General features: G+C 47.2%; 1 protein-coding gene across 1 annotated transcript in view; it reads right to left on the bottom strand.

Moving 5' to 3' along the window:
* Window positions 1–8,340: 8,340 nt before the first annotated feature.
* Window positions 8,341–24,310, bottom strand: part of LOC144168328 (high-affinity choline transporter 1-like) — a 42,136-nt gene continuing 26,166 nt past the window's right edge. Inside the window, exons 7-10 of the mRNA XM_077697335.1 lie at window positions 16,100–16,109; window positions 14,576–14,793; window positions 8,657–8,858; window positions 8,341–8,348 (exon numbers count right to left, since the gene is read on the bottom strand). Of these exons, the coding sequence (XP_077553461.1) occupies window positions 8,341–8,348; window positions 8,657–8,858; window positions 14,576–14,793; window positions 16,100–16,109 (438 nt within the window). The remainder of the gene's footprint in view (window positions 8,349–8,656; window positions 8,859–14,575; window positions 14,794–16,099; window positions 16,110–24,310) is intronic.

The raw sequence follows: 24,310 nt of genomic DNA, 5'->3' as shown, positions 1-24,310 counted from the left end.
CTACATTGACGCGACATTATTTAGCCGAAAACTTAGTTCTTAAAGGGACACTGAAGTGAATTTGTCAAGCTCCCGTTTTTGCTTGCACTGCGTAGACTGGCTCAAATTAGCACACTTTTCATCGTTTATCCGGTTGACAAATCGCTAATTATTTTACAAAGCGCGAAAGAAGAAAAACTACCATGCGCGGTTTGCGGCGGCCGCACCAACTAAGGCTGTGACGTTGAGAGGAGGGGCGCCGTGATTAGACGATGCCCAAGGTTAGCAATCACACAAGTTTCGGTTTCGGTTTCGGTTCTGTAAAACATAACCAATGGCTTTGTTGGATGGGCATTCTCAATATCTCAGTAATCATCGTACCGCGCTTCTGCCATGTTGTCGGCTGTAAAATGCACAAGATAAGCCTCCCAGGACGGCTTGTAGTCGTAGCATTCACTAGCCGAGACCTACGCAGTGCATGAACGCCCTCCGCGTACCCGAAGACGCCCAAATGTCATGCGCTTTTCGCCCATATTTGGAGCTTGCCTCCCTCATGCCTGTATCGTAAAAAGCGTGTTCGCAGCAGGCCAAGGGTCTGTTCATTCTGGCCTGTGCCCACTGCCTGCAAGCAGTCGGTGCTTATGGCAACAGCACGCCAACGAAAACTCGCTAGCGCGCCAGTGCCAGCCTGTGCGCGTTTTGTGAACTAGTTCGTGTAGCCATGAACGTTGCGGCCCCAAAAAAGGTGAACTCAACATAGAAAACATCGGCGGAAAACAAAAAAGTTAACTTACAAAAAAAAAAAAAAAAAAGCACGTACCCGCGGGGATTCGAACTCGCGATTCCCAAAACATTTGCCGAGAATTGCCAGCGCCTCAGACCGCTAGGCCACGGAGCGGAACGCCAAGGCCTTGCTAATATAGGGTATATATTGTACAACCGGTTTACACTTTTATTTAGTTTTGGCATTTCAAGCCGCTTAGGTGACTATTTGTTGTACTGCGATCGTGCAGTAAGCGTCGCCCGAGTTTCCACAGTAGCTCACGTCTAGCAATTGCATTTCGTAGACGGAAAAGCGTTCGCAGATGCGTAGTCGTGCTGCTGACCGCTGTGCTTGTTCGCCCAGCGCAAAAACGTGCTTCCCGCGCCCTAGTTTTACGCTGTACGGTAAAAATATCAGTTGATTTTATTTGCTTAGTACCTATATTGACTTCGCTGACTCTTCTCCCGCCTTCAAGAGGCCTTATATTTTCCTACTGGCGTACCAGTCAGCGAAGCGTCGCATGTGCAGCGCTTGTGTGAAGCGACCTTGACTTGGAGCTAGATACAGTGTACAAACAAACCAAGTAAAGAAAGGCACATTCTTCCATTCACAAACGTGTCCTGGCTTCGTTTCAACTAAGCGAACGAATTGCGACCAAGCAATTTTTTTTAACCTCCTTGATTGCGACGACCCGCCGGCGGCCGGCGGAGGAAACGCTGGGCCGACTGGCTCTGTCGGCCGGGGAGCCGTGCAGTAGCGCAGCCGTGGCGCAGCCAATTGCCAGCTCATCCCCTCCTGACGTCACACGAAAACGCCAAAGAAAATGGGCGAGTGTAAAGAGAGGAGGACAGCGTTTTCGAATTAGTTTTTCTACTAAATAAAATCGCGTAAACGCGCCTAGAGTGGTCGAAACATGGCCTGGGGACTCCGGACTACAATTTGCGCTAGTAATCCCGCAATGTTTACATATCACTTCAGTGTCCCTTTAAGTGTTGTCCTCCTTTTTGCATTTTCTTAGCCGGTTTCCTATGCCGCTTATGGCACTTACTTGCGGCAGGCTTGGCTTGACTGCGCTACTGCACGGCAACCGAACCCTGAAAGAGTAAGTCGGCCGGCCGCTGTCGGCTCGTCGCAATTAGTTCGCTGAGTTAAAAGCATGGTTTCTGCTTGGAACAATGTGTCTTTGGTTTCTTCGTTTGTAGGCTGTATCAAGCTTGGTAAAGTCTATGAAGGCAGAGTACCTCCACAAAAGCGCATATGTGATGTTGTGGTATAGGCTGGTAGAACATCTAAGGCCAATTAAAGGCGGGAGAAAAGCCAGTGATATTACCAGATGTACAACGGAACTAAAATAAACCAAACGTTTGGTGTAAGGCGTAAAACCAATGACCTAGACGCACTTTTTGCGTTCGGTGAACTGCAACCGCCGTAAGCAGCACGATGACACGTTTGCGATGGCTTTTCTTGCCTAAAAATGCAGTCTTTAGAGTAGATAGTAGTGGGAATTTGGGGACAATCAGTGCACAAGCGTTAGTCAAGGGGAGGAGGAATAAACCTTTAATTGGGCAGTCAATGTTGCTGGGTTGACAATCAGGTGGGGGACCTGCTTTGTACATGAAGCACTGGGTCTTGGCGGCTTGTCTCACCCGTCTTGAAGGGGGAAGCGCTCACAAAACAGGGACGACGCGGTTTTTTTACTTTCCTCCCTGTTTTGTGAGCGCTTCCACCTTCAAGATGAACAGCTACCAACTACCCCAATTGTCCATTCTACTGTTGTCTCGCCCGGTCTACCAGATGTTGTTGGTGATCCGGGTTGGCGCTGGTCAACCAACCCTCCCACTTCTAAAATGAGGGATTTTAATTTGGTGTTGTGGATGGTGCGTGGCGGCACTCCGATACCATGTGGTAGAGAGTGCATGACTTAGGATTACCACCTGCCCGGTTTCGCACATGGCCGACCGGTTTTTCAGACAGCGGGCCGGTGGACGGTCCGTGCCTAAAACCGGCCGTCACTGGCCGGTTTTTTGGCTATCGTGCAACGATTACTTCTTTTATGGTGCTTTGTAAGCATCGATTCAGCAACTACCCCGATAAATGTGCCGACAATCTGCGCAAATACACACGAGTATAGAAAATGCGCGGGCGAGTGGGCTCCCTGAGACGGAGGAAAACCAAAGAGAGGAACAACAAAACTAAATGCCACCATCGTGTTCAGCAAGTGCGGTTACTTTTCAGAGCAGCAGATCTCAATCAATTTCAGTACAAGTGTTCTATCGATTTCGCTCTATGAAAACGTTACAACCAATAGTATTGCATGTCAAAAAAACATGGCGTCCTTTTTTTCAGCACAAATTCAATATTCTATACACCATTTTCCATAAGCAGCCGGGAAAGGAGGAAAATACTCTCAAAGCAGTTCTCTCGGCGGCCGACCAGCGTTGCCTGTGCGCACTGGGCTGCTAACATCACTCGGCTTGGTGTGCTCGGCTGCGTAGTTCAGGACTATTTCGCCCCATGTGCTTAGCTTTTGCGGAACTTTCAACTGTTTTAGCCAATGCTGCGATGCCGTTCAAGGCGCAAACGTCGCTTGGTCAGCACTGCGCGGTGGTGGGCTATTGAACAACCAGAGAAAGCGAGAAACAGTCGCTGACAGACGCATGGGCACGACACTGCCTGGTGAAAATGCAGTGCGGTTGCGGCGTGTTTTTCCTGCATCGCTTCCCAACGCACACCGAGTTGAGATATCGGTGGATGCCGTTGATAAATCGCAACGACTTTGTACCAACGACCAACTCCAGGGTTTGTTGTGCGCACTTGGACGGCAAGCAGACGGAGCAAAATCCATTTATCACACGCAAAGCTGCGACGGGGAACGGAACCCCCAGAAATGTTAGAAGCAACTTTATCCTTTACAATACAGCATTGGTTGATTGGTTGATTGATTAATTGATTCATTATGGTGTTTAACGCCCCGACGTTTCATGGGAGATGAGGCGCGCCGTAGTGGAGGGCTCCGGGTTAATTTTGACCACCTAGGGATCTTTCACGAGCGCCGATACAATACAACATTACAATAATTTCTGGTTCCTTGTAGTCAATTTAAAATACCATATATTGTTTGGTCATTACAGCCGATTGGTATTAAACAATCCCCTTTTCATCTAATATAACCTTTAAAATCACCGCGTCTTGTTTACTTTTTTTTTAGGCCAACGCCTTACACTGCCAAACGATATGAAAGGATAACTTCCTCCATCGCACACTGCTGGTCGATAGCAGGATAAACAGGCAGCCCAATGTGGAAACGCAGCTCGAGATACGCTTGAACGCTGCATTTGGAAAATAGCTCAACCTGTTCACAACGCGGCCAAAGGAAAAGCTTCTAATCATTTAGCGTTGTCACGGAATCTAAAGTATTACAATCACAAAACAGTTACTGCTGGCCGCGTAAAGCATTTGTGGTGCAAGCAGCGGTTTCACAAAGGTGGGCTCCGAGCGACAGGCCACATGCGCTGCGCAGAGTTAGGTCAATCATGATCACGATCATGATCAACCAATATTAACTCGCCCGAACGTCGACCCTTCTGATCAACCTTCGAATAGTAATTTGACTGGTTGTGAGATCGTGCTATTTTTCCGCCCAGGTAATTTCTTTTCGTCAGTAATCGTCATAGGTCGAGTTAAGAAAGATTGTTTTATTGCAATGTCAACAGCGCAGCAAGCGCCTCGTCGAAAGTCCATCGCGAGCACGGATCACCGTGACCCACATATGCGGTGCGCGCACCGCATTCGACGTCCGCGCCTCCGTAAACATGACTAATTGGTGAACATAACAAGCACGGTGACATTGAAAACATGTATTTCTATGTCAGTCGGTGCCACAGCGGTACGTTTGCATCGCGGAACTGCGGAGCACCACCACCACCAGTGCTACTGCTTCTCGCAACAGCCGGGGTCGGCATTTTCCGCTATGGCAGCAAATTAGGACCTAAAATCCCTCCGCAGAGTATGAAAACAAAACAGAACACACACACACAAGCTCTGCAACCGCTCACATAACGCCAAGCCACTACGGTTCACTCGGTAATGCACGGGTACCCCAGCAGACGCACGGAAAGAACGGAGCACTTAACAGCCCAGCGCGGCGGTTTCAGCGGTCGTTTCATAGACGGCGCTAGCGTCCGGTCAGAAAAAGCAAATGGCGGCGCCCACCTCTAGCAAGGAAAATGGTGTATTTACCACCCCGCTCCCCCTCCTCCCCCTCCGAAGGCTCGGTTTTTTTTTTTTCGGGGAAAGGTGGCAACCCTAACAGGCTCTATGCAGAATTTCAAGTGTAGGTGTATAACGTCAGACGTATTGCGTGTAGTAATGTACCCTGTGGACATTTGTTAGCTTTAGGCTGTCTGTAGATGACCGTGTGTTCGCGAGACATGTTGAGATGTGGAGGCGGAAAGGATCTTCGTCTCCTGCGTTAGTGAGACAGGATGTCGTTGTACCTTTTGGGGATTATTACTTGAGTTCAGCTTATGGAAGTACTTGCTGATATCCCAGGAGGAGGCACCCGGTGTGTATGAGTTTGAGCTGCGGCATGAGCCGCCTCATTCCCTTCCAGTGATAAAAAACCGATGTACATATGATAAACACTTCGGGTAAATCAGGGTGGGTTGATAGAGTTTGTGCTGCTGTTGATGTAATGCGTCCAATTTGTAAGTTTCGACACGCTGTCTGGGAGTCTGATATGATGGTGACATGTTCTTTGCCAGTGGTAGCGGCTAATGGCTGTTTTTTCGGCAGTGTCGATGTCCTTGGTAGGTATAGAAGCCGAAGCTAGCTCCAGTCCTTGATTTTTGTCTATGCTGATGGCGTGGGCTGATCGACTAGTGTATAGTGATTCAACTGCGTATCTAACGGCAGGCCGTTTCCCGTATGCAGTTCGAAGAGCGTGAACTCTCGCCTTGCGTCGTGCTTTGTTATGGACCGGATGCATGCTTCTTGGCACCAGAGTGACTTTGATGTTCTCTATAACATGTAGAGGAATGCATTGTTTAGCGTTATTTCATTTCTGAACTTTGTAACCCAGTTTCCGCTGGGTGTTTCTTGCTGTCTTGGGGAGTTTTAGCCGTTCCAACTTGCTTGTTTTGTGGGATTCAGCCAATTCCTCCCAAGTGTCGCGCAGATCTAATTGCAATAATTTGTGTGTAAACGTGATGGGTAAACCGAGAGAAAACTTGTAGGCTTTTTGGATCGAGATATTAAGTTTTTCTTTTCCGTAATTTTAAGGGATAGATATGGCGTTCCATATGTAGTATTACCCGTCATTAATGTTTGCACAATTTTAATGGTGCCCTGTTCTTTGAGCCGATGTGGGCGATTTGTGGAACGGCGTGTGAGATGTAGAACTTGAATTGTGGTGCCCGCTCAGTCTTGCTGTACCGTAAGTCATAGTAGGAGGAGAGCTTTCACCTGTGGGATTTGAGCGTGGTAGATTTGTAGTTCTATATCAGGAATTGGCGCCCGGTTTCGACCTTTGGTTCGGTTTTAAAGGAGCAGTTATTCGGATTTATCTCGAGAGCAGTGCAGGCCACGTCAGCGAAGGTACTGTTCGGTGTTTCGAATTGCTCCTTGCAAGGCGTCTAGCTGCGTGCCGGCATAGCCGCTGCGTGTCCATATTGTAATATCATCGGCGTAGATACCGTGACTGATGCCTGCGGAATTCAATTGTTTGGAAGGTCTAGGCCTTTCATTCACAAATTAAAAAGTAGTGGTGATATAACAAAACCCTAGGGAGTTCCTTTCGGCGGTGTGGGGAGTTTGTCTGTTCTAAGGTTCCCGATGCCATTTGTTGTGCGGTCTGTCACGAAATTTTGCACAACGTTATATATCCGCTCGCCGCTGTGGGTTGACAGTAGGCCTTCGAACATACCATGGTATGTGACATTGTCGAAGGCGCATTTGTCGTCAAGGTCCAAAATTGCGCTTTTGTGTTCACTGCTTAGATTTTTCAGAACATCTTATTTGATTTGCAGGTGCATATGTTGAGTAGAGAGTTTGAGTGGAAGCCATACATGCTATAAGGCCAGTGATCATTGTCCTCGAGGTAAGGGGCAAGCCTATCGTGCAGCGTACGTTACCTATGAATGATGTCCTATGAATGATAATGATTGCCTATGATGATGCATGATAACTTGCCTATGCATGATGTCAGGGAAATGTGATGTAGGTTTGCGAAATTTATGGCCGTTCCAGGTTTCAAAATTAAGCTGATGTCAGAATGTTTCCAGAAAGCGGGTACTTGACCCTGTTCCCATTGCTCGTTGATGTATTGCAGTAACCATTCTAGGGCATCAGAGTCCAGGTTCCTATGTGTTTTGTTTATTTTGTCGTGACCTGGCGTTGTGTTTCTTCTGAGGTTATGAAGAGGTACGGTTATTTCCGCTTCTATAACAGGGCCTTCAAGGTCCGGGTGGGGGTTACCGTCATAAGCTGGGAACAGACGTACGGGGGGCGGGATGCTACCTATATAATAGTCAGCCAGGACTCTGAGCAGTTGTTTGCCGTCCCCTGGGTATTGGTGAAAGAGACGGTGTATATGATGTGTGGTGCCTTCGTTTCTGTATCACCGATAAGTTTTTTGAGAATGTGCCAAGTTCAGCAGTTGCTTAGCGTGCCTTGTAGTTGCTGGGAAAACTGCTTTCAATTCTATCTACACAGATCATGTACATACTCGTTGGCGTCAGCAGTAATGCGTCAAGAAACAGTAATAAACTTCTGGGAATATCAAAACTAGAACCTTAAACAGGCTATGCGGGATATCCTTTCAGTTTGCATCCCTTTTTGCCCTAGGGTAATGGCGGAGTGGTGTAACGCAGTGGGTGCAGCGTGTCGCTGTTATTAGATACCTCAAATCTACGACGGTGTTTATTTAATGGGATGTTTTGTACTTGGGAATGTTTTCTATATTGAATTCACCATTCTGCAGTGCAACGTTCATTGCTCCACGTGTCAGATAACAGATCGCGGGCAGACTGACACTCACGCGCTGGCGAGTTCTCATTGCAGGGGTGTTGACACAACCACCGACAGCTTGTGGGCACAGTGTCGAATCATCTGACTTTCGGCCTAGTGAGAACACGCCTCCTACGACACAGATACGGGCTGCGAAACCTCCGAACTTGGGGGAAAAGCTTTTCACGTTTGTACGTACCCTTTTGTGCATTTGTTTGTACGTTTGTGCGGAGGGGGTTCAACCACTTCGTACACCTCGGGGAGTGATTTCTGCGATTACAAGCCGTGCTGGTAGGCTTGTATGACATTTTACAGCCAACAACGTGACAGAAGCGCGGTATGCCAACTACTGAGATATCGAAGATGCCCAGCCAATGATAACGTCGTATACCAAGGATATTGTTCTACAAAACCGAAACCGAAGCTGGTTTGAATTCCAGTCTAGGACATAGTCCAATCACACCGCAACTCGAATAGGCATCACTGATGTTGTTGTGGCCGCTTCTATTGTCACATATATTTTTCATCTTTCACGCTTCATAAATAAAATTCTGCTCTGTCAGTCGCATAAAAGATGAAAAGTATATCTACTTCTACCAACCTATGAAAAGCAAACAAAAACAGAAGTTTGAGAAATTCACTTGGGTGTCAAATAAATCCGTATAAGTAAAGCTCGGAGCTACGTTTATTATACAGCTCCAGTAACTAGGCTGTCGAACCTATCCGGATGATTAATATGTACAGAAATAAAGGCGATGAAGCACAGGCATCCGACCTAGTGCCGATGATCACGTACAGATGAAGATGAGCTAGAACTGTCCACAGTTCACTCGCAGTGCTTGTAACGTGGCATACAACGCTCACATCTAATTCGTCCTATATTGTAGCTCAAAATCGATCTCATCTTACCTGCCAACACCCCGTAGGTGTTCGTGTGCTCTGTCAGAAAGAAAAGGCACACGAGCTGAGGGAAGAGCAGGACGTAGGCGAGGTCGGAGCTGAGATTCCACAGCGAGTAGACCGAGCGCACACTGAGCGCCATCGCCGTGGACACCAGGACGACCACGAACACAGTGATGCGAACCACCGCTGCCATCTCCCCAGAGCCGGCCTGCAAATGAGCACGTGTTTTGCTTGCGCCGCTCGGCTAAACACAGCAGCTTTTTTTTAGGGAAAGCATAGCAGTAAATGTCCTGCGGATGTAATGTTCTATATATCATAAAATGCTCGCCATTTCAGCGAGAACGCCCTGTACCACCAGCGCGTTGGCACCTCACTAAATCAGAGACCAACTTTTTAAATGCCGAGCATTTCTTAGCCTCGCCTCTTCCTGCGTCGGACGGCGTCCGCAGCTCCGCGTCCGCAGCAGGTGCGCCTCTCCTTCTTCCCTCCCCTCTGTCAACAGCAGCTGGCGCGCGCATGCCTCGTAGTCAGCCCGTTCGCTCCGTCGCGGTCTCGGCGTAACAGGTGCGTGATAGCAGCGCGGTGGGGCGTGGGAGGGCGGGCGCTGCTTGCGCATGCGCGCTCTCCCCCCCGTACTGCTCTCCCTCTACTGCGCGCGCTGCAAATATAAAGCGGCTAGCGGTCGCTCGTGCTTCAGTCACTGCGTTGCTCCTTCTCTCCTTGGTTGACGCTCGCTCCCACGTTTACTCGTGTCTGCTACTCCAGCATCACGGAAGAAGCGATGGAAGCAACACTGCCTTAAACCAGTACTGAGGCCCCAATGCTCTGCATTCACTCGTGTTCCCCTCGCGGGAAGGCGCGGGAATTTTTTTTGCAAACTCCTAATGCATAAGATTAATAAATATTACGCCAGAAAGTGGCGCCCCACTTTTTGTGGTGGCTCAGTGGCTAAGGCGTTGTGCTGCTCAGCCGAAGGAACTGGGTTCGATTCCCGGTCACGGCAACCGCTTTTCTGATGAAGGTGAAACGCCCATGTGTGTTCGAGGTTTCAGCGCAGTAAAAAGATCCCCAGGTGGTCAAAACTAATCCAGAGCCCTCCACTAGGGCGCGCCTCCAAATCTGTGTAGTTTCGGCAGGCCGATGTTACTTTTCCTAGTTTTGGTTCTACTATTGCTCTTCTAGGGGTAGCGGGCCTGAGCTAATAGTCCTTTCATTGTTTCTCTCTCCGGCGTGGCTGGCGGCAAGCATACGCGAAAACAGTCACCGCTACTGCCGCTGCCGCGCGACGAGGCGGCGAGGCCGAAGCGCGTGTCATGTAGTCGGAAATTTCTCATGTGTGCTCTTTCGCACATTATGGTGCTGAAGACTGTACGCAGAACCCCAGGATGAATCGCAACACGAAGTGCGAGTGCTGTTAGCGAAAGCTGAGAACCTCGTTGGTATGCCGTGAAGCTGAGCTGAAGGACATGACTTGTGTCGTGCGTTTGCTATGCTTGACAGGAAACATTGTCTGTGCTGTATTGCGCATCAGTGTTTTTCGCCACACGTCGCGTTCACACACTTAACGCGAATAAAGTGTTCAAGTGATTCGAACTGGTGTCGCTACTGCCCAAGCGGCGTACGCCGGGCAGAGTAGCTGCGATGGCTGCGCGCCGGTCGCAGCTGAGCTGGCTCGGTGGAGGCACCGGGCCAGGTGGGAATCGGGGGGCGCGGAGGGGGGTGACCGAACCAAACCGGCATGAGAGGGTGAGAGCATCACCTCCCTCCACGCAAGCTGTTCATCCTCGCATTGTTGCCATGACAATTATAACGCCTTCAATGACAACTTTGCGGCTGCGTTGCTATGGCAATAATAATGCAACATTGTTTCCCCAGGCTCACCAGAAGAGAATATGGCGCTAGTACCGGAATTAGCCCGGACGGTGGGTTGAAAGCTACACGACCGCTTCCTGGTTTTGGCGAGTTAAACACCACAATCAATAAGAAATGCCACCAATGGGCTGCGTATAATCGATACTGCCAAGTCACGCCAAACTGCAGGCACCTGCTCGGAGTTAAGCTTTTTAGAGCGGCAGGAGGACATTACAAATGTCCAATTCCTATGTCCAGTCTACTTTGTCTGTTCTCGTCTACTGCCAAAATATTCTATCAAGAAGCAGGACCTTGCATAAGGAGGTTTAAAAAAACCCACCTGTTTTGTTTGGCGCTCTTTGCCCCTCGCCGCCTTTGCGCCAAAAAAACCGCGAAACACCGAATACACAAAATAAACATACTGTACCGCGACCAGAGCGCCACAAGAAAAATTTCCCGTGGTTGTACGCGGCTACACGAAGCTTGTAGAGCTATAGCACAGTTTCCACACCGGCAGCGTGCAGTCAAGGGTACACAGTTGCACAGCAAGTCCACACAGAAGCTGCAAGGTGCCGTCTCTAGGTCTAAAGGCGCACCCAAAGTGATCTTGGATGGATTCAGCGTCTCGTTGCATCTGTCATCTGTCTTTTTATCTTAAGCTACCTCACTCGACTGCCCTATCCCGGTCTCCGCAGCCTTTGTTGGAACGAACGAGTGATTAGATGCTTTAATTGCACAACCGCTTCAGGCGCTGACTTCCCATTGGCTCATCCTGAAGGTAAGACTGACAGAAAAAGCAGTCCGCTGGTTTCAAACCTGGAGTAAGAAAGCCTTTCAAAATGACGTAAAACTTGAATTTTAAATATTTATACGCTGTCTTTTCACAGTCCGCAAGATCAAGCGGCCTGTTGCATTGAACGAATCGAACTGGGGATGCTTGAGAAATCCGCCCTAGGTATAGGAAGAAGAAGTTGCTTGTTCTCGGATGCAGTCAGCCAAACTGAGTGACCGCTTTTCCACCTGATGACAAGCCATCGTTACCCCCACGCAGCAACATTTGTATCAGCGTAATTTGCATTTTCGTGGTTTCGGGCTTGAAATAACTATGCGGTTTAAGTCATAAATGTATGCGCTGAAGGCATTTAAACTATATAGGCTACACGGCTTCGCCAATGGCAAAAGCTGAAATGCATTGCAGGGTTATTTAAAACTGCGTCCAGTCATCCATAATTTTTAAGATTTGCCCTTTGGTAATCTACGCAGCTCTATGGCAGCCAGAAAACATGTTTTAACAAAAAAGGTCAAACATTTTGAGACGAAATAAACGGGACATAAAAAGCTTAGTACTCTCTGTGTTAACAAACTATTGGTGTACGACTCATACAAGCGAATGGCACTAGACGCTCCACTACAATTGCACAGTCATGTTTTGTGGTTGTGGCTTTAGTTGGCGGCCACAAATTGCATTAACAAGATCATGTAACGTACTAAGAACCCCGCGAGAACTTGGATGGCGAGTCTCCACTGGTAAGTCTGTTTTCCATGATATTTAGAATAATTGTTGAAAGCTCGTGTGAACTTGCACCATTGTTATTGGAACAAAGTAGTCGTTTATTGATTCAAACTCGTTGTTTGTCTGCATGGCCCCTTTAAGGGGCGACGGGCCGAGAAGCTTTGATCCCAATCTTCCAAACACTCGGATAGAAGAGAAGCAATCTCGCTATTGCACCGGAATTATGAAATTTTTGTGGCAAAATAAGGACGTCTGTAGGCTGCCATAACTATAAGTTTTCCTGCTCAATTAAATCCAATCGCTATACAATTTTATCCAGGCACCAGCCAATTTAGTTCAAGTGCCATCTAATTTAATCCAAGCGCCTCGTAATTTAATCTAGGTGCCAACCAATTTAACTCATGTGCCAACCAATTTATTCGGGCCGCCAGCCAAATTAATCCCGCTGTCAGTAGGTTGTTCAGACGGGCTTTGAGATAAATTTGGCGCAGCATTGCGAACTTTGCTAAGCGTGGTGTGGTGAAAACGTGGTGTTTCGTATCCATTATGTGCAACATATCTTGTGCGTACAGCTTAGTGGACATACTAACATGCGCCAACTAGGAGAGTGGTCTTGTTTGATCCGTTGGTGTAGTGTGCTGATCGACTGCGAGGTCGTCAGAAGTATCGTCTGCTCGTGTATTGTTACGCCCAGAGGTACTGGATATATACCAGTTGCGAAACTCCCAATAGGCCCCATGTATCAAAAGCCAATCTTTGGTTGCCTCCCGCGCCGGGGCAAGCAGCTAGCCTGTCGTCTGTCGGCAGAACCTTGAAGTAGTACTCAAGTGCTTGCAGCTGCTGCCGTAAGTTATAAAAAGAAAAGCCGCAAAAACACAAGTATATTTCACCTAATAATTGTAATGTAATTTAAAAAGCAATGTTCATTTTATGAAAAAAAAATATGAATAATGATAGTTTGGTGAAGTTCAGTTTTTGTCTCCTAGGTGCCGCGCGCGTCGACTTGCCCCTCAGCTTCCACGGAGCAGGGGGGCTAGCGCCGCCCGGATTCTGAAGCGGAGTTTCGCAACTGCATGTATTGAGTAACCCTGATTACGCGAACAGATTTACCAGCGTATTGTTACGCGAGCAGACGATATTTCGGATGCGAACAGCAGAGTTCTTCAATACATACCAGCTGCGAAACTTCGCTTCATAATCCGGGCGGCGCAAGCCCCCTCACCCGTTGAAGCTGAGGGGCAAGCGTACTGGCGTGCCCCTAGGGGACAAAAACTGACCTTCGCTGAACTATTATTACTCAATTTTTTGTAAAATCAAGCTTGATGTTTTAATTGTAAAACATTAAATGGGTGAAATTTAATTGTTTTTGGGGCTTCTCTTTTAATGACTTACGGCAGCTGGTGCAAACACTTGAGTACTACTTCAACTTTCTGCCGACAGACGACCGACTAGTCAACTTGCCCCATTCTTGCCCCGGCTCAGAGGGGCAAGCGAAGTGAGGCTTTTGATACGTCGGGGTTATGGAGAGTTTCGCAAATGGTATACAGCCAGTAAGTCTAGCGAGTAGGCCATATTTCTGACGTGAACAGACGGTATAAGAATTTGGAAATAACACTTGTCACTGCAGAAAGCATTGATTGATTGAAAATCAGAATGCAAAGGGCATTTAAGTGATGTTTTTGTCAAAAGAACTTCTAAAGACATTCTTACACGAGCAGCAGACGATACTTCTCATGCGAGTTATCGGCGGCATTCTCGCAGATGATCGGCTCACAGCACGCGACACCAACGGAGCAAAGAAGATTGATCTCTTCGTCTGCGGCTTTTAGTATATGTGCAATAAGCTGTGCGCACAAAATATTTTGCCCATAATGGATAAGAAACACCACGTTTTCAACACATCACGCGCAACAAAGTCCGCAAATCTGCGCCTAATTCAGTTCAACACACCCTTAATCAACCCTCCGACAGCTGGATTAATTTGTTTGGCGACGGGAATAAATTGATTGACACGTCAAGTAAATTCGTTAGCACCTGGATTAAATTATAACAAACTTGTATTATATTACAAGGTGCTTGGAATAAATTCGCTGACGCCTAGAATGCATTGCTTGGCGGTAGGATTAAATTGTTCGGGGAAACCTGTAGAATGATGAATTCTTACTGTCAGCCTAAAATTTTCGAAGGAAAGAGAAATAAGCTACGTTACACCAAGTGTGAAACTTCTGAAACTGTCGAGCTGTGGGTCTCTTGTGTCGGCTCCAAAGTCAGCGGGCGCTCACCCAAGAACGGCAGCTTTGTCGCCTCATATATTCTAAGGTCAGCAGAAAGGAATCAGCAGCTAAATGTCAGCGGCTGGAGGCTTCCTATCGGAAAGGAAAGGAACGTGTATGCGAGACCACTGCGCACTGTATCGGTAAAACTGGGAACTGGTTTTTGCGAAGTCGCCGGTGGACCTAGGAACCTCATCCTACCGCATCGTGACGTACGACCTTCAGCAGACGGACGGAAGGCTCGAGCTACAACCGCACTGCTGCTATTGAGAAATCATCCAGACTTACGGTTGGCCTCCGCATGCTTAAGTACAGGTTCCTGCCGAGGAGCGAGGCCATGCTCAGTGCCGATGAGTCCACGGATGACATGGCGGCACCGGAAATGGCTGCCAGGCCCAGCAGGGACACCCGGTGGGGAGTCAAGTAGCGTATGCTGTAAGGGAGCACTTCGTGCTGGTTCTCGGGAGACAGACGGTACGGGCCAGGATAGCCTGCTACGGTAAAATCTGGCGCGGAAGAGACAAACGCCGCAGCCATTACTCGGAGAGAACATGTGCCGTTCCCCTGCCCACTGTCTTTACTGGGCTGGTCAGTTGCTCGAGCACGTAGAGTTTCTCACGCAGCAGTAGCGAATACGATCAAACAAGTTTTAGTTGTGTTAATGGAGGCATTGCAGGCACACACGAATGACAAGAGTTTTGCGCGAAAGTACAACGCAGACTTTGTTGAATACTTCGTTGTGTAACTTCATGGGTTGAAAACGTGTGTGTATAACTGCAAAGTAACACGACACGCGAGGTTCAACAAAAAAGACAGCGCAGCTTAAATTCAGACAAAAGGAAGCCTGCACGCAGACGAGCGTTGACCCCTGTCCGCCAAGCTCGTCCATGCTGGCGTGTGTCCTCAGCCTTCGTTTTGTCTACCCCTTCATTGCATTGCCTGTGGAACCAATATGCACAATTCCCCACATGAGGGCAATTAATGTGACCATACTCTCCTTGAAAGGGATCCTAGAACATTCCCGGCAAAAGCTTCCACTATATTCTTTCTTGCCTGGAAGCACTCCCACAGTTATCCTTATCGGCAGCACAGAGGGACACTACGTGATTCGCTCTTTGCCGCCTTTACGCCTTTTATTTTAAAGTATGCTTTTCAGGCGATTTTTTGAACGCCGCCATCGAATGAGTTTGATGTAACTCCAAAAAATCCGTGCAGTGGGCGCGATATAGCTTCAGGGACATCACTAGTATTATCGAAAAGCTTCCACACCAAAAAAAAAAAAGAAAAAGAAATTTGCAGAAATTCAGAAAATTGTCTACTAATGCATAGCATTCTTACGCTGTTTGTTCGGAATGCGAGTTTTTTACAATCAGATATGGCTATGAGTATGCGAACGACTTTGAAATATTTTATTATTTTAGGTTTTCTCATGTTTCATTTCGCCTATGATATAAATATGCGCCATTATAGCAACGAACTGCCACTACGTCGCTAATCAGGCTGTTTTTGCGCAGATAAAAGAGCTCCCGCAGGGTTGGCGCATTTCGGTAATTTTGTCGCGTTACGAACGTTACTTTTAGAACTATTTTTTGTGCGGTCTTCATATTTTGGGGGTGATGTATGAGACGCATAATTTTGATTTTGTCAGATCATTTTTGCTGAAATTTTATTAACAACAGAGCTGTTAAGGCCGTCGTAAATCTCTCTGTTGTACCCAAAGAACACCCAAATCCCAACGAAAAAAATGTGGGATTATGAGAGGTACCGAGAATCGTACCCGGGACATGGTCGCCGGAAAATCGGCAACCTAACCTCTGGAGCACTGCAAGGGCACCAGGGGTACGGGCTAGCTGCGTTGGGGAGCAATTACATGTGCAGCAAAGAAAAAAAAACTGGCCGCAGTATCTGCTCCTTTCGTTGCAAATGACGTCAAAAGACGATAGTCTTTATCGGCTTTTGCGAAGTAAATGCCTCCCTTCGCTTTACCGCTCACCTCTCATGTTGTTCCTCTTGCGTCGCGCTCCTCCCAAGGTAAAGACGCCAAATGTTTGCTTAAATCATTTTCAATTTCCCGCGTTCTATTGCTCCAAACCGGGTGTCTTGATGCGAACGCCGCCGTACGGCGAAGACGCGCGTTAATCGAGGCACCCTACTTCAACGTTTATAGAACCGCGTTTCCCTACTCCACGTGCGTTGCAAGCAGAACGTGGAAACTATCTAGCGGAACCTTGCGTAACTGTTGCCGGTTGATTTCTTAAAATGGCGCCAGAAGCTATAGTGGCACGGGCGACAGCAGGCGACGTCGGAGTGAATTCTTTTTCTGCAGTTGATGAAGTATTTAATTTCGCAAAAGTCAAGCATGTTTGAATTTTTATAAAGGAACACTGCAAATATCACTTCTGTATTGATTTGTTGTCTCATATTTGCGTAATGTCTTGGTCTTCTTCAACAATGTTGACAATTATGAACATTACACCGGACCAAGACGGGTAGATTTAGCTGTGACTATAAAAGACTATTGCGCAGGCATTGTTTTGCTTTGGCCGGGTGGCTGAATCGAGTCGCAGACAGACAGACGGACAGACAGACATACAGACAGACCAAAATTTCTGGGTTTAAGTAGCCCAAGAAAGACTATCGTCTTTAAAACGCTTTCCGTAATTGGTACTGAGCCCGGGTTCCTTGCGCTATGAAACTGGCGTCTATCCGATTGAGCTATCAGCGCACTCCGGGAGCACAGCACTACCTTTGGGCTCGTAGGGCGGGCGTTGGCTTTGGGCTTGGCCGCGGGTTCAATAACGCGGGGTAACGCGGTCAACTTTGGGATAGATGTGAAAGCCTGCGGACGAAACTATACCGGGCTGCCAGTAAAGGGGAACTTTCAATGCTAAGTTCAGAAAGAAGTGTGTGGTGATGACATTAAGAGCGGAAATTTGGCGCCTTACTAAGCAACTTAACAGCAAATTTAGCCCGGCGCAACGGGCCACGGAACTTATAATGATCAAAGTAACACTTGGAGACAGGAAACGAGCTTCGTGGATCAGAGAAGACACTCGAGTAGAAGATTTCATAATTCAAATAAAGAAAAAGAAGTGGACTTGGGCTACCCACATAATTCGGCTAAATGACAATATGTGGACTCTGAGGGTGACAGAGAGGATTACGAGAGATTGTTCTAGAAAAAGAAGATGGCCGGTTACTCCATGGAGGGACGAAATGAGAAATATTCGAAGTCAAAGAATGGACTTGAGCTGCACGGATCAGGAGTGGTTGGAGGTTGATAGGAGAGGCCTTAGCCCTGCAGTGGACCAAGTGGGCTGTTGTTTGTCAATTCAATTCAATTCGATGCTTCATTAATCTTTCGTAGACAGTAAAGATGAGACAATGATAGATGAAACAATGATGAAAGATAAAACTCGAGTCAATAAAAAATGAGACAATGAAAGATGAAAGATATTCTTGATGATGATGCAACGGCGCCGTTTCCGACGAAGGGAGAGGCGCTTTTGCAGCTCTGCCGTTGCTCCACCCCTGCACCACTAGGGCAAGATGCGCCGTTATTTTATAATTTTACTGTTTATTGGCTTTTCCTAAATGTTTTCCCTCAATTCACGCATTGACGATTAAAATGTTTTAGGTGTTGCTTCCGCCAAACCCGTATTATTGTGAAAATGCAGGGTGCTTCAGGGTTTGCTTATTGTAGCTATTTTTATTCGTATTTGGAACGTCGTCTTGCGCACTTTTTTTGTTTAGCCTTCAGGTCTAGGGAAAGAGGTATAGAATGCGTATTTTTGGTTTGCACAGATCGTATCTGTAATATTTCATTTTTTCTATCTTCATTATTTTTTGTTTCTCGCAATTTTATGCGACCAATTATATCCATTTACGCTGTTAATGATTAAATGCGTTACTTCCACCACATGTGCATTTTTGTGGAAACTCATGGCGTTACAGGGCCCTTGCTGTGGGAGCACACCGAAAAGAATGCTACGCAAAAAAAACATTTCAGCAAGTATCTAAGGGATTTGTGGGGCGTACAACAGTAATAACTGGCGGAGGCACTTTCTGCTCCCATGTTCTCAGTCCTGGATGTTTTTGTAAACTATGTTTTAAAACAATTTCGTACTTTGCTAATAACTAAAAAAAATGTGGTAGCATCACTTGTTGTTTCGCGAATTGCATAATTTACATACTTTTTGAAGATACCTTATAAGAAATGGGGAAATATGGAATAAGGTTTACATTAGCAAGGAATGTAGAAGTGCGAGTAACCTTTAGATTATTTAACGCTGCTGAGGAATGATAATGACACTAATACTAGGCAGAAAGCAATATATAAGTTTGTGTGCGTGTGCGTCTGCGTGCGTGCGTGCGTTTGTGTGCGCTCCTGTAAGTGCGTGTGCGCGAGCGTGTGTCATTGATTGTGGGGTCTAAAGCTCCGACGTGTCACAGGCGATGACACAAACCGCAGTGGAGGGTTCCGAATCAATTTTGACCACATGGAGATGATTAATGTGCGCTGAAATATTGAACACACAGGCGTTTTCGCTTTTCTCTTACATCAGAAAACGGCCGCCGCGGCCGGAAATCGAACCCGCGCCCTTCGTCTTAGCAGCACAACGCCTTAGCCATGCTCTGATGCACCGCGGTGGGTACGCACGTGCGTGTGTGCATGTGTATGTGCATGCGTCTTTGCAGAGGTACATGCGTGTGAGCGATTGTGTGCATGCGGGTGCTTGCGAGTTTGCGCGTGCGTGTGTGTGAACTTGCGTGCGTGCGTGCGTGTGTGTATGCGTGTGTGCGTGTGTGGGGCGCGTGAGTGTGCCGGCGTGCGCTCATGCGTGTTTGTGTGTGTGTGCGTGCGTGTGCGTGTGTGTGCGTGTGTGTGTGTGTGTGCGTGCGTGCGTGCGTGCGTGCGTGTGTGTGTGTGTGCGCGTGCGTGGGTGTGTGTGTGCGTGCGTGCGTGCGTGTGTGTGTGTGTGTGGGTGTGCGTGCGCGCGTGCGTGTGTGCGTGTGTGTGCGTGCTTGCGTGCGTGTGTGTGTGCGTGCGTGCCTGCGTGCGTGCGTGCGTGTGTGTGTGCGTGCGTGCGTGCGTGCCTGCGTGTGTGTGTGTGTGCGTGTGTGCGTGTGTGTGTGCGTGCGTGCGTGCGTGCGTGTGTGTGTGTTTGCGTGTGTGTGTGCGTGCGTGCGTGCGTGCGTGCGTGTGTGTGCGTGTGCGTGCGTGCGTGTGTGCGTGTGTGCGTGCGTGCGTGCGTGCGTGTGTGCGTGCGTGCGTGTGCGTGTGCGTGCGTGCGTGCGTGCGTGTGTGTGTGTGCGTGTGTGCGTGTGTGTGCGTGCGTGTGTGTGTGTGTGTGTGTGTGTGTGTGTGTGTGTGTGTGTGTGTGTGTGTGTGTGTGTGTGTGTGTGTGTGTGTGTGTGTGTGTGTGTGTGTGTGCGCGCGCGTCTGCGTGCTTGCGTTGGCGGGGCGTGGGCGACCACTGCGCCAATCAAACCATGCACAGGTAAACAACACGTGTTGCGCGATTTAAAATAAAGCTTTTGTTGAATAAGTGACAATGCAGACAGTCCTGTTTTGTTCTTATGATCTAAAGGCGGGAGAAGGAAGCACCTACGTAAGGTAGAACAAATTAGGCAGCACAAGGTCTACAGAAAGGATGCAAGAATTTTCGTTCAATTGATTTGCAACGTAGAAGAAATTTATCAGTCAAAGGCAGTTTTGGAGTCCAATTTTTGGGAAATTACCCTAATTCATGACGTCACTCTTCCAGAGCGGCTAACTAGAAATATAACCGTAGCAATCATGCAAATGGGATATTTCCGATTAGCATATGTGGCTTCTACCATCAAAACACTGCACACATGCGGTTTTATTCCATAACAGAAGCCGATGATTTTTCGCTACTTATATAATCTGCCGAAACGCATTTGTAAGAAACGCTATATACATAACCACGTGATGTTCACAAACATCGAAAATTTACTTGAAAGCAAATATTTTTTGACAACAGGTCAAGACGGATTTCGCAAGTCATACACTACTTATATGTTTTACTAATAAATTATACTGAATATAGGACAACGCATCTCAAGCTGATTGGATTTTCTATTCTTTTAAGCCATTTTATAAGGTCTGTCGTAAACTAATACTTTATAAATTAAGCGAAGTTCACCTCGATCTTAACATGCTCAAATGGATTGAATGCTTTCTCCCCAATCGACAACACTTTGTTTGCACGAACGGGTATTATCATTTTTTTTTTGCCGAAGTATACTCCAGCGTTCCTCAGGAATTCGTAATTAGGCCTCTTTTATTTGTAATTTACCCTAATTACTTCTATTGTCGGGTAAGTTCCAGTATTCATTTATTTGCTGACGATTGCGTTAGTCTTCGTTAGGAAAACATATGATTCCTGTATTCCTCCGTCAGACGTTAACACAATTTCTAACTGGCATGATGTACGGGTAATCAAAATTAACGTAAGCCAATGTAAAGTCTTCCGTGTGTTTCGAAGTGCGTGCTGTGAATTTAAATGCTATTTTAAAGACGTACGTTCAGCTAATACTACCTCGTACATGTACGTGTACGAGGTAGTATCCCGTACCCAACAGCACGCTTCTGTACCTACGCCGTTAACTTTTCTCTAGCTCCATCTGCAGTACAATTAATACAACCTAAATTAGAATATCTTTCATCGCTATGGGATCTCTGTACCTCAACTTGATTGCATCGCTTGAACTGGTTCATAGCAATTCTTCACGCTTCATATTGTCAAACTAAAATCGCACTGGCAGCATATCTGCGATGAAAAATAACGTTTCGTTGCCTACCATCCCATTTCGCGTAACTTCTTCCAGAGCAAAAGTATTTTCTCCATCGCATCGATCACTGCCACAAAGTTGGCATTATCACTTATCGTACTAAACTAGATGCCCAGTAGTTCTTGCTCGTTCCTCCGTGAATACCCCTTGCCCTCGAAATTGCTGGAATAAAAAAAAACACTTTTTGTGAAATACTAGCCAACTTTTTATGCTCAGGATCAAGTTATTGTAGTTTTTATCGGTGTACACTGAGGTTTAGTTTGGATCCTACTAAAGCGGTACTGTTTTTTCCTTCCCACTGAGTAGCACATAGTATTCAGTGTAAACCACTCCTCGCTCTAATGCCATTTTTCCTTATGGGGCATAATAAGTAAATAAAAAAGTAAATACAAAACAAACAAATAAAGAAAGAAAGAAAAAAATTAAAGTAGAATATGTATTGTATTGTTTACAGAATCAACTTCCTGTGGGAGATTGTTGGTGGCTTTCGATTATCTCTTGCATATAACCTTCAATCCTATTGTGATGTGTTGTCATAAAATCATTTATACATCAGAAGCTCAAGCACAAGTGCACTTTCCAAAAGAAGCCCTACTTGTAGTCTTGGCTGAAGCACCGATGATCATGGCTGGCCAGGCTAGAACCAGACATCCGACGGCTGACACGGTCATCATCAATTGTGCTTGGAAAGTGGTCTTGCAGGCGAGGACACGCTTGAAACAGACCTGGGGAATTCCCGCAAACAGAATAACCGTTATTGTGGACAGCAACTTTTTGACAGCGCTAAAACATTCAGAGGAACATGACCCTTGCATTAGAACAAACGGTCGCCAAAACCATGGACTCCGCGATCACTTCTTCAACGGAGCGCCGGCAGCTGATCGAAGAGGCCATGGTGAAATTTCCTATCGGGCGTGGCCAGCCAGGCTGTGTTGTGGTCTCCTTACACTGGTAACCTTTTAAGCTTGCTTTCACGATAGTCCGCACTTGTGCCACCCACATTTGGACATATATTACCACAACTTTGCGGTAATAAAGAAAATATTAACGTACAATCGGGTTCTATACTCATTTTTATGTATTATGGATAGCACCTCCAAAGGTTAATTGATTGATTGATTGTAGGGTTTAACGCACCGACGCAACGCAGGCGATGAGGCGCGCCGTAGTGGAGGGCTCGGGATTAATTTTGACCACCTGGGGATCTTTAACGTGAGCTGAAATCTCGTACACACGGGCGTTTTTGCTTTTCGCCTCCATCAGAAAAGCGGCCGCCGCAGCCGGGAATCGAACCCGCGACCTCGTGCTCAGCAGCGCAACGCCCTAGCCACTGAGCCACCGCGGCGGGTACCTCCAAAGGTTAAACATCCTGTTTCTCACATAGCCAGAGTTCAGCTGCCGGCTGTTTCAAATGTTACGAAACATTAGTGCAAATGCAACTGTTGCACCTGTCTCTTTGTAAACGGACGCTGCCTTTAGAAATCATCCTTCTACCTCTAATAATATATTACTTAATCAGCAGGAAAATGATAAATGGTACACGAAGGCACGCAACTAGAAGACTACAGACCAATTGCACATTCTTGTGCAGTCGTGATTCATTGAAGTGCACATCGCTTTTGAAAATGAACTTGCATGGACGTACTTCTTTTCAGTACCGCAGAAGAGATGTCAAAAAGCTGTGCACCGTCATGATGACCCGAACATGTTGGCACTACGGCCTCATTATTAAAGCGAAAGCTTTCTTAGCGGAACCGATGGCCTTCTGTCAGAAAAATTACGCACTTCCCCACAGACTGGTTGGTCGACCAAAAACCTGTGATAAGGTCTCTGGTCACACGGCGCGTTCGTGCAACCGGACTTCTATTGTGTCAGAAAGGTTACCTGAAACCGCTCAAGATAAGACAATACACGGGGCTGTTAACACGACGAAGGAGCACAATAGTGTACCTCTATGACATAAACCGCGTATTGGTATACATTTAGATCGTTCGTAAATGCCTTTACGTAGTGCCGGAAGAATCTCCTCGTGGGTTTGCTCTTCGTTTGCGATCGTCGGCGTTCAAGGTTTTACGATCGATTGGACGCACTTTCAGTGAAGGTTCGCCGAACGTTAACTTTCGCACTTCTGGGAACTCCCTTTATGAAGGGATGGTAAATTTTAGGTTCCGCTATTAACACACGTGAGGGTTTCTACGGTGGTTAGTAGGCTTCTTCCGCCTCTATACTAACACAGTATCTGCCCGGCAATACTGGAATTCTTCAATCCGGCTTTCTCTGGGGAGTGCCCCCACTGCGCGTGCACGTTTTTGGACGTGTTTCACATGGTATGGGCATGCCCCTCTAACCCGGCTTACCCTCCTTTTGCCTCCCCCCCCCCCCTCGAGAGAGCTTGGAGGCTGCCGTGCTCGGCTGCTCAACCCTAGAGAGCCAACGTGCTCTCGTGGCTAGGGCCCGTGCCGCCGCGGAAGCCACAGAAGTACCGGACTAGGCACCTCTCCTAGACATTTTGAAGGGTGGGTCCTTCAGGCCGTCTTTATCTCTGTTTTGTAAATGGCTAAATAAATGTTTTTCACCACTACCACCACCACTATTACGGAGGTGGCGGACGTCACTGCTTCCCCCTTCACTCGATGTCGCTGTCAAGTTCGCGTGTGCATCTGCCAGTATGTTGGGATATTTCTGCCTGCGGGTGGAGCAGCAGCGTAACAAGCTTTAAGAACAGCTGCGCTAAGTACCGACAAAACTATACGAGCCTGGATGGTTCTCTGCGCAGGTAAGAGAGGCGTTATCGCGCATAGCGCGTTGCTTGTTTATTTGTTCGCCAGCCGGCGTGGTCCTTCTACAGAGCTACCAGCCTTGCTGTAGCGAAATTGTTTTGGACTACAAAGAATTTTTCCACAACTCGAATTTCCACACAATGAACTTGAAGGCATGCCGGTATAATAGGTCGTTTGTTATCAAAAACTGCTTTAGTCAGTATAGCAAGAGTCTACGATTGACAAGGCCAAACTAAGTATTTACCAATGTAAGCGTCTGTTTACACCACCTGGTTTCTTGAAATGAACGCTGGAATTTGCTTTGTCTGTCTGTCTGTCTGTCTGTCTGTCTGTCTGTCTGTCTGTCTGTCTGTCTGTCTGTCTGTCTGTCTGTCTGTCTGTCTGTCTGTCTGTCTGTCTAAATGTCTCTCTACCGTGTGGGTGT

Source organism: Haemaphysalis longicornis, unplaced genomic scaffold (assembly GCF_048455015.1).
Source record: "Haemaphysalis longicornis isolate Haplotype H1 unplaced genomic scaffold, Haemaphysalis longicornis Haplotype H1 scaffold_2, whole genome shotgun sequence".
Lineage (NCBI taxonomy): Eukaryota > Metazoa > Arthropoda > Arachnida > Ixodida > Ixodidae > Haemaphysalis > Haemaphysalis longicornis.
This window is presented reverse-complemented; position numbering and strand designations above follow the sequence as displayed.